General features: G+C 53.1%; 1 protein-coding gene across 3 annotated transcripts in view; it reads left to right on the top strand.

Moving 5' to 3' along the window:
- Positions 1-8167: 8167 nt before the first annotated feature.
- The window catches only part of ADGRE5 (adhesion G protein-coupled receptor E5), a 28682-nt gene continuing 26954 nt past the window's right edge, over positions 8168-9895 (top strand). For 2 of the 3 annotated variants that reach the window (XM_033199596.1, XM_033199595.1), the window contains exon 1: positions 8169-8365. In XM_033199596.1, coding sequence (XP_033055487.1) covers positions 8344-8365 — 22 coding nt within the window. In that variant the 5' untranslated portion in view covers positions 8169-8343. Of the gene's footprint in view, positions 8366-9895 lie in introns of all 3 variants that reach the window. The other variant, XM_033199593.1, reaches the window with a different exon arrangement.

Below are 9895 nucleotides of genomic sequence, written 5' to 3'. Positions count from 1 at the left end.
GTCCCAGCTACTCGGGAGGCTGAGGCAGGAGAATGGCGTAAACCCGGGAGGCGGAGCTTGCAGTGAGCTGAGATCCGGCCACTGCACTCCAGTCCGGGCGACAGAGCGAGACTCCGCCTCAAAAAAAAACAAAAAACAAAAAACTAGCCGGGCGAGGTGGCGGGCGCCTGTAGTCCCAGCTACTCTGGGGGCTGAGGCAGGAGAATGGCGTAAACCTGGGAGGCGGAGCTTGCAGTGAGCCGAGATCCGGCCACTGCACTCCAGCCCAGGCTAGAGCGAGACTCCGTCTCAAAAAAAAAAAAAAAAAAAGATTCTACTATGGAAACTGTCACACTGCAATTTAAGACTTTTCTTCCCCCCGACTTCATTCAGAAAGGGGCGTGGCTAGGCATGGTGGTGTGTACCTGTAATCCCAGCATTTGGGGAGGCTGAAGTGGGCAGATCACTTGAAGGTCAGGAGATCGAGACCAGCCTGGCCAACATGGTGAAACCCCATCCCTACTAAAATTACAAAAATTAGCTGGACGTGGTGGCGCATGCCTGTAATCCCAGCTTCTAGGGAGGTTGAGGCAGGAGAATTGCTTGAACCCAGGAGGCGGAGGTTGCAGTGAGCCCAGATCGTGCCACTGCACTCTAGTTTGGGCAACAGAGCAAGACTCCATTCCCCCCCCAAAAAAACTGCACACCCCTGGAGTTATTTTTTCACAGCTGTATAATATTCCAAGTACTTTATAAAGTTACCACTGAGGAAGTACTAGGGTTTTATTAATGACTTAATGATCATCATGTTCATAGATTGCTTTGAAGGATTAATGATGCCCTTTTAAACATTTCACCCCTCTCTTCCTCCTTACTGCCCGAAATCTTGGTGATCTCTAGGAGGGGCCAAGACTGGGGACACTTTTGGGCCCAGATGCCCATGAGGACCCCACTTCTGCTTTGGCCACTTCTGCTCAGCTATCCCCGCGGTTGCTTATATACCATCTATTTATAACCCCACCCCCCCACCCCACGTCACCTGCCGCCTGCCAGGGCAACCAGTGAACTCAGTGCCCATGGGGAAGGGGAAGTGGGTTACTAGGCGCTAGAGTTTGTTTGGGGTTTGGGGGTGCCTCTGCCGCTTCCTGAAGGGCTTCATTTCCTAGAAACTGAGAACACTGAGCTGACAGATCAACCCCCCTTCCTTCCCGCAGCGAGTCATGGGGCGAAGAGGAAGAAGAAGAACCAGGTGCTAAGACCCCAAGGTGCAAACACATGCACTCCCCCTCAGCCTCGGAGCACGGGGCCTGGCTGCCTTGTCCCTCTGAGCCATCGCAGCCTCTCACTTCTGCCCTTATTATGTTTGGGCTCCTCCTGGACTTCCCTTCGGCACCGGAGACCCCTGCAGCCCTGACCTCAGGAGACTGAGAGGCCTGGGTGGTCTCTGGGACGGCAGGGCGGGGGTGGGGGGAGGCACACATGTGCAGGACTGGCTCCTCCCCACTCTGCTCCAGGGCCGAGGCCCCAAATAGCTGGACTTCTATATTTAGAAGCTGGCTCAGCAACACCAGGGAACTATAAATACAGCCCAGATCAGTGCAGCCTCCAAAATCCCCAGGCCAGGCTGGGACGGGTAGGGAGCAACGAGTTAGGGAGATGTCAGTGGGGTCAGATGGGGTCTGCAGTGAGGGCCCCCTGAGCCAGGTGCACACTGACAGGCCAGGCTCCAGGGAACCCAGGTGTTCAGCCTGCTGGAGGAGACAAAGAGACCATAGTGGGACCTGCCCCGGGTGGGGGACCAGGGTTGACCAGCGGGCTTCCCACCCTCTCCCCCGTTCTCTGGGGCTTCCTGGCGCAGGGACAGCTGTCTGGTCTCACAATAGCTGCGCCGCCCTCCTGGAGCCAGCTGCGGGGCTCATCCGCGTGGGGGCTGCCCGGCCCCTTCCTCTGCCATTGTCTCCCAGCCAGGGGGCATCCTGTTATGCCCCCTCCACCCAGAGACCCCATCTGACCCCGGCCTCAGCCCAGGCTTGTGCAGGTGCTAGGCATGAGCTGGTGGCATAAGAAGCTGGGGAGTGGGGCGTTGGGGGTCTCTTGGTCTCCCTCCCCATTGCAGAGGGCAGCAAAGCGTTCACCCCGCTCTGAGATCAACCTAACCACCCCTCCTGTTGTTTACTGAGGGTCCACACCCAGCTGCACTTCTACAATTCGTTCCCTCCAGTCTGGTCCTCACAGGCGCCTGGAGAAGTTCTGACCATTTCACAGATGGGGAAACTGAGGCCCAGAGAGGCCACATCACCTACCTGAGACCACGCAGCCCAAAAGGGAGCTCCGGGTGTAGTGGCTCACGCCTGTAATCCCAGCACTTTGGGAGGCTGAGGAGGCTGGATCACCTGAGGTCAGGAGTTTGAGACCAGCCTGGCCAATATGGTGAAACCCCATCTCTACTAAAAATACAAAAAAACTAGCCTGGTGCGGTGGCAGGTGCCTGTAATCCCAGCTTACCCAGGAGGCTGTGGCAGGAGCATCGCTTGAACCCGGGAGGCGGAGGTTGCGGTGAGCCAAGATGGCGCCACTGCACTCCAGCCTGGGCAACAAGAGCGAAACTCCGTCTCAAAAAAAAAAGGAAAAAAAGTTAGCCAGGCATGGCAGCATGTGCCTGTAGTCCCAGCTACTTGGGAGGCTGAGGTGGGAGGGTGGCATGAGCCCAGAAGGTGCAGGCTGCCTCAAGCCGTAATTGTGCCACTGCATTCCAGCCTGGGCAACAGAGGCCCTGTCTCTAAAATAATAATAATAAATTAGGCCAGGCACGGTGGCTCACGCCTGTAATCCCAACAATTTGGGAGGCCGAGGCAGTCGGATCACCTGAGGTCGGGAGTTCGAGACCAGCCTGACCAACATGGAGAAATCCCATCTCTACTAAAAATACAAAAAAAAAAAAAAATTAGCCCAGTACGGTGGCAGGCGCCTATAATCCCAGCTTACTCAGGAGGTTGAGGCAGAAGAATTGCTTGAACCCGGGAGGTGGAGGTTGTGGTGAGCCAAGATTGCGCCATTGGACTCTAGCCTGGGCAACAAGAGCAAAACTTAGTCTCAAAAAAAAAATTATACTAATTAATTATTTTAATTATATTATTATTATTATTATTATTATTGGTTGGATAATCTTAGGTTGCTTCTTTTTTTTGTTTTGTTTTTAGTTGGAGTCTTACTCTGTTGCCTAGGCTGGAGTGCAGTGGCGCAATCTCACGATCTCAGCTCACTGCAATCTGTCTCCTGGGCTCAAGCAATTCTCCTGCCTCGGCCACCCAAGCAGCTAGGATTACAGGCAATCTTGGGTTACTTCTGAGCTGAGCAACCTGGGGCCAGTGGCCCGAAACCCCCAGGTGCCAGTTCCCCTTTTGACAGATGAGGACCATGTTCCCATCCCCCATCATTGCAGAACAAAAGTCATGAGGTTGTCCAGAAGCTGCAAAATAGGTCAGCCGGACTGAGACTTCAGGACAAAGAGAAGGTGGAGAAATATAGGCAGACACCCCGGCAGGGACCAGATCAGCAAGGCTGAAGGAGGCTTCCCTTAACTGGGCAGCAGTGGAGTGGCAGGAGTACTAATTTGCATGGTTTACCATATGGGGACCCACTCAGTACAGGCTCTGTGCTCCTGCTCTGCAGAGAACAAGACAAAAGTCACTCAAGGGGCTGAGAGCCTAATGCCGCTCGAGGGCAGATGGTTGCAAGGGAAGAAGCAAGAGGGTGAGAAGTACTGGAGAGACTCAAGAAAGCCTCTGGGCATGGTGACTCATGCCTGTAATCCCAGCGCTTTGGGAGGCTGAGGCGCGTGGATCATTTGAGGTCAGGAGTTCGAGACCAGCCTGGCCAACATGATGAAACTACTAAAAATACAAAAAACTATCCAGGCATGGTGGTACATGCCTGTAACCCCAGCTACTTGGGAGGCTGAGGCAGGAGAATCGCTTGAAGCTGGAAGGTGGAGGCTGCAGTGAGCCAAGATCGTGCCACTGCACTCCAGCCTGGGCTACAGAGCGAGACTCTGTCTCAAAAAATAATAATAGGCCGGGCACGGTGGCTCACGCCTGTAATCCCAGCACTTTGGGAGGCCGAGGCGGGCGGATCACGAGGTCAGGAGGTCGAGACCATCCTGCCTAACACAGTGAAACCCCGTCTCTACTAAAAAAAAATACAGGCCGGGCGCCTTGGCTCAAGCCTGTAATCCCAGCACTTTGGGAGGCCGAGACAGGCAGATCACGAGGTCAGGAGATTGAGACCATCCTGGCTAATACGGTGAAACCCCATCTCTACTAAAAAATACAAAAAACTAGCCGGGCGAGGTGGCGGGCGCCTGTAGTCCCAGCTACTCGGGAGGCTGAAGCAGGAGAATGGCGTAAACCCGGGGGGCGGAGCTTGCAGTGAGCTGAGATCTGGCCACTGCATTCCAGCCTGGGCGACAGAGTGAGACTCCGTCTCCAAAAAAAAAAAAATAATAATAATAATAATAAATAAAAATTTAAAAATGAGGACCTGGTTGTGCTCAACTGCAATCCCAGCTACTCGGGAGGCTGAGGTGGGAGGATCACTGGAGCCCAGCAGTTTGAGGCTGGAGTGAGCTATGATCATGCCATTGCACTCCAGCCTGGGCAACAGCAGACTCTGTCTCTAACATAAAGTACAATAAAAGAAAATAATGTCAATGATCTCTATGAAGGGGTGTAGGGACAACCCCTGGCATCAGGAAGCGCCTCCTGCCTCCCTGAGATTCTGCAGATGCCAGCTGTCTGACCTACCCGTCTGATCTGCAGAGAAGGGATGTTGAGCCCTGGGGTTCTAGCTGGAGTTTCTGGCTTTCTGAGTAAAAAAAGGCAAAATCCCTCCAGAGCTGGTCTGGCCTCTCTTCTTCCAGCTTCTGCTGATGTTCATTCCCCTCCCCAACAGCCCGTGGCCACCCCCACAGGAGCCCGGGACAGGAAGGGGTAAATTCTAGGACTGGAGATGTTTGGTTACTCCCGGGACAATAGTTCTCTGACTTCAGTCATTAGTGACTTTTTTTTTCCCCATTGCTGCAATCTCCCCCTTTGAACAATTGAACTATATTTTCCTTAGCATTCATCACTTCTGAATCTTGAATTTATTCATGTAACAAGGAGACTTGATTTCGGCATCCTCATTGAAAATCCCTCCTCATTGCCCCAAATAGTAGGGAAACCCAAAAATAAATATGAATATAAGGAACAGAAAACCGAGTCCTTGAATTCTGGCTGGACACAGACGCCTGCTAAGCCTCAGGGCCACGGAGGCGCAAAGACACGTTAGCGCCCATAGAGACTCTCTCCTGGGCTCATCACAGGGACCCCGGGGCTGGGCTGCCTGCCTGTGGATCTTCTCAGCTGGGTCAGTCATTTGTGCCTCAGTTTCCTCCTCTGTCAAATGGGAATTGCAGATGTTTTGAGGAGTAAATGAGTTAAAATAGATTAAAAAAAAAAAAAACACTTAGGACCTGGTGCAAATTAAGTGCTCCATAAATAATAGCATTTTCTTGGCAGCATGGCAAGATCTCGTTTCTACCAAAAAAAAAAAAAAAAAAACTTAAGGAAAAAACTAGCCAGGCATGATGGTGCACAGCTGTAGTCCCAGCTCCTCAGGAGGCTGAGGCAGGAGAATCGCTTGAACCCGGAGGTGGAGGTTGCAGTGAACTGAGATGGCGCTCTTGCACTCCAACCTGGGCAACAGCAGACTCTGTCTCTAACATAAAGTACAATAAAAGAAAATAATGTCAATGATCTCTATGAAGGGGTGTAGGGACAACCCCTGCATCAGGAAGCGCCTCCTGCCTCCCTGAGATTCTGCAGATGCCAGCTGTCTGACCTACCCGTCTGATTTGCAGAGAGGGGACGTTGAGCCCTGGGGTTCTAGCTGGAGTTTCTGGCTTTCTGAGAAAAAAAAGGCAAAATCCCTCCAGAGCTGGTCTGGCCTCTCTCCTTCCAGCTTCTGCTGATGTTCATTCCCCTCCCCAACAGCCCGTGGCCACCCCCACAGGAGCCCGGGACAGGAAGGGGTAAATTCTAGGACTGGGGATGTTTGGTTACTCCCAGGACAATAGTTCTCTGACTTCGGTCATTAGTGACTTTTTTTTCCCCATTGCTGCAATCTCCCCCTTTGAACAATTGAACCATATTTTCCTTAGCATTCATCACTTCTGCATCTTGAATTTATCATGTAACAAGGAGACTTGATTTCGGCATCCTCATTGAAAATCCCTCCTCATTGCCCCAAATAGTAGGGAAACCTAAAAATAAATATGAATATAAGGAACAGAAAACCGAGTCCTTGAATTCTGGCTGGACACAGACGCCTGCTAAGCCTCAGGGCCACGGAGGCGCAAAGACATGTTAGCGCCCATAGAGACTCTCTCCTGGGCTCATCACAGGGACTCTAGGGCTGGGCTGCCCGCCTGTGGATCTTCTCAGCTGGGTCAGTCATTTGTGCCTCAGTTTCCTCCTCTGTCAAATGGGAATTGCAGATGTTTTGAGGAGTAATGAGTTAAAATAGATTAAAAAAAAAAAAAACACTTAGGACCTGGTGCAAATTAAGTGCTCCATAAATAATAGCATTTTCTTGGCAGCATGGCAAGATCTCGTTTCTACCAAAAAAAAAAAAAAAAAAAACTTAAGGAAAAAACTAGCCAGGCATGATGGTGCACAGCTGTAGTCCCAGCTCCTCAGGAGGCTGAGGCAGGAGGACCCCTTGAACCCTGGAGTTTGAGGCTGCAGTGAGCTGTGATGGTGCCACTGCACTCCAGCCTGGGTGACAGAGTAAGATCTCTTAAAAAATATATAACGTTTGTTTGTTTTTAGACATTTTCGCTCTTGTTGCCCAGGCTGGAGTGCAAGGGCAGGATCTCGGCTCACCACAACCTCCGCCTCCTGGGTTCTATCAATCCTCCTGCCTCAGCCTCCCGAGTAGCTGGGATTACAGGCATATACCACCACACCCGGCTAATTTTGTATTTTTAATAGAGACGGGGTTTCTCCATGTTGGTCGGGCTGGTCTCGAACTCTTGTCCTCAGGTGATCCGCCCACCTCAGCCTCCCAAAATGCTGGGATTACAGGCGTAAGCCACCACACCCAGCCAAAAAATAACATTTAAAAAAATTATTAGGTAGCTCGAGAGACAAGCTAATCATGTGATTTATCCAAAAAGGAAAGAACCCGCCTATCACATGATTCTCTGTTGATTAACGAAGTGCCCAGGGGCCTCTGAAATATAAATTTCCCACAGCGGAAACTGGCTTAGAAAGACCAGAAAGATCCGGGCGGGGGGCGGGGGTCTGCTCTGTGCAGTGAAGCTTCTCTTCTTGGCGCTGCCTGGCATGGGAAGGGCCCTTCTTCCTTCCTGGTCTCCTATGTGGACACTGTAATGCCTCAGTTTTCTTGCTTTCTGTCTTTTTGTTTTTGACACAGGATCTCACTCTATCACCCAAGCTGGAGTGCAGTGGCACCATCCCAGCTCAAACTCCCCAGATCGGGTGATCCTCCCTGCCGCAGCCTCCTGAGTAGTAGTAGCTGGGACCACAGATGTCTGCCACCAGCCTGGATAATTTTTTTTTTTTTTTTTTTTTTTTTTTTTTTTAGAAACAGAGTTTCGCCATGTTGCCCAGGCTGGTCTCAAACTCCTGAGCTCAAGCGATCCTCCTGCCTCGGCCTCCCAGAGTGCTGGGATCACAGGTGTGAGCCTCTGCACCTGGCCTGTTTCCTCAACTGGGAAATGGCAGGGGAAGCTTCTGCCAGCTGAGACACTGGCTCTGCCAACTCTGGTATGCCAAAGCGCTAGGCACAGGCCGAGCCCCACCAGCGTGGGCGCCCAGAGCTATTTCTGACAAGGCCCCTTTGCGCCTGCCCAGGGAAGAGCCAAGTGGCCCCAGGCTTGGGGCCTGCCGCCCAACCCGGCTGCCACACCTTCCCCTCCAGAGCAGCCAGCCCGAACACAGAGCCCAGAGGGTTCGTCAGAGCCACATGGTGGAAACTCCAGCGGAGGGTTTTTGAAGGCAGGTTGCACTTCATTCTTGCTGAGGGAGTGCACTGTGTGTGTGTGTGTGTTTGCAGCGCCCCTGGGTCTGTGTTTTTATTGCACTTTCCTGCTGGTTTCCAGCTGCCCCGCCAGTTCCGGGGAGGGCTCTGGGCCAGCGGCTGTCCGCCCCACCTCCTTCATAAAGTCCTGGCCTCGGGACAGTCCGCACAGCTACCCAGGCTGAGGAGACGGGGCAGCCCGCAGAGCTGCCCGGCTTGGGAGACAGGACAGACCTGTCCCACTCACTCTTTCCCTTGCCGCTCCTGCCGGCAGCTCGAACCATGGGAGGCCGCCTCTTTCTCGGTAAGTACTTCGGGGCCCCGCTGGGAGGGGCGAGGAAGCTCCAGCGGTACCTTTGGCTGCGTCTGAGAAACGGGAGGCGCCGCTGGTGGCTGTGGGGCCTGCGACGGAGGAAGCCACATGGTCAAGCAGGCACGCTCGGCACATGGGGAGAGGGGCTGGTTGTGCTTAGACACCCCCACAGCCCGGCAGGAACTCCAGGGTGCGCTCGGAGCCTGCTACTCTGCCGGAGGTATCCTCAAGCTTTCTACTGGAGCCAGTTTGGCATCTGCTCCCTAAGAGGGGAAACTGAGGCACGGGGGAAGGAAAGGGGCAAAAAGTGAGTGCTGGGACCCTGAGAGCCGCCGTGCTTAATGTAACGCATAGAAGGACATGGGCGGGGGTGGGGAAGCTAGAGGCCAGGACTTCTCCACTGCAGGGGACCCCCAATTTGTCCCTCGCAGTCTCAGCAGCAGGGGCAGCCCCAGAGTCCCCAGTTCTTGCTCCCCGCAGACCTGGCTGGGGCTCAGCTGTGGATCGAAAGAACTTTGGCTGGCTGTGGGTTTGAATTTGATTTTTGTTGTGACTTCCCGGGGACTCCCTTTCCCGCCCCACCCAAGGTGACTGTAACGGTTATCAGGGTAACTCGTTGCCTAAGCAACAGAGCAACAAAGAGAGTGAAGAAATGACATTTGGGGCAAAACCCAGAACTTCCCGGACCACAGGGACACAGCTTCCCTGGGCCAGCCCCAGGTGGCAGGTGTCAGCTCAGCACCCCGCCCTGGGCTCGAAAGCAAGAGACAAGAGCCCACCTTGGGGTTCTTGGGGGCACACCTGGTGGGGGCAGCTGCTAAGACCTGGCTTCCCAGTGGTTCCACGCCCTGGTTGTCTGTGTCACCCGGGCCAAGTCAGAGAGCCTCTGCGCCTCACTTTTCTCATCTATAAAATGGAGCACAACCCGTCTCCATCTTAGATTGTTTTAAGGGTTGAGTGAGTTAGGACACAAACTATTCCTGGTTCACAGTAAGAATTAGGTAAACAGCATTTTAAAAGTGTTGGCTGGGCACGGTGGCTCACGCCTGCAATCCCAGCACTTTGAGAGGCTGAGGTAGGTGGATCTCTTGAGCCCAGGGGTTGGAGACCAGCCCGGGCAACATATTGAGATGTTGTCTCTACCAAAAAAAAAAAATTTTTTTTTTTTGAGACAAAGTTTTGCTCTTGTCGCCCAGGCTGGAGTGCAATGGTGCAATCTCCGCTCACTGCAACCTCCGCCTCCTGGGTTTGAGCGATTCTCCTGCCTCGCGCCCCTACCCCGAGTAGCTGGGATTATAGGCACCTGCCACCATGCCCGGCTAGTTGTTGTTGTTGTTGTTTTTTCTGTATTTTTAGTAGAGACGGGGTTTCACCATGTTGGCCAGGCTGGTCTCAGACTCCTGACCTCAAGTGATGCACCCGCCTCGGCCTCCCAAAGTGCTGGGAGTACAGGCATGAGCCACCATGCCCAGCCAAAAAAAATGTTTTTTAATTAGTCGGGCTTGGTGGCATGTGCCTGTC

Source organism: Trachypithecus francoisi, unplaced genomic scaffold, assembly GCF_009764315.1.
Source record: "Trachypithecus francoisi isolate TF-2019V2 unplaced genomic scaffold, Tfra_2.0 Lachesis_group5, whole genome shotgun sequence".
Taxonomy (NCBI): domain Eukaryota; kingdom Metazoa; phylum Chordata; class Mammalia; order Primates; family Cercopithecidae; genus Trachypithecus; species Trachypithecus francoisi.
This window is presented reverse-complemented; position numbering and strand designations above follow the sequence as displayed.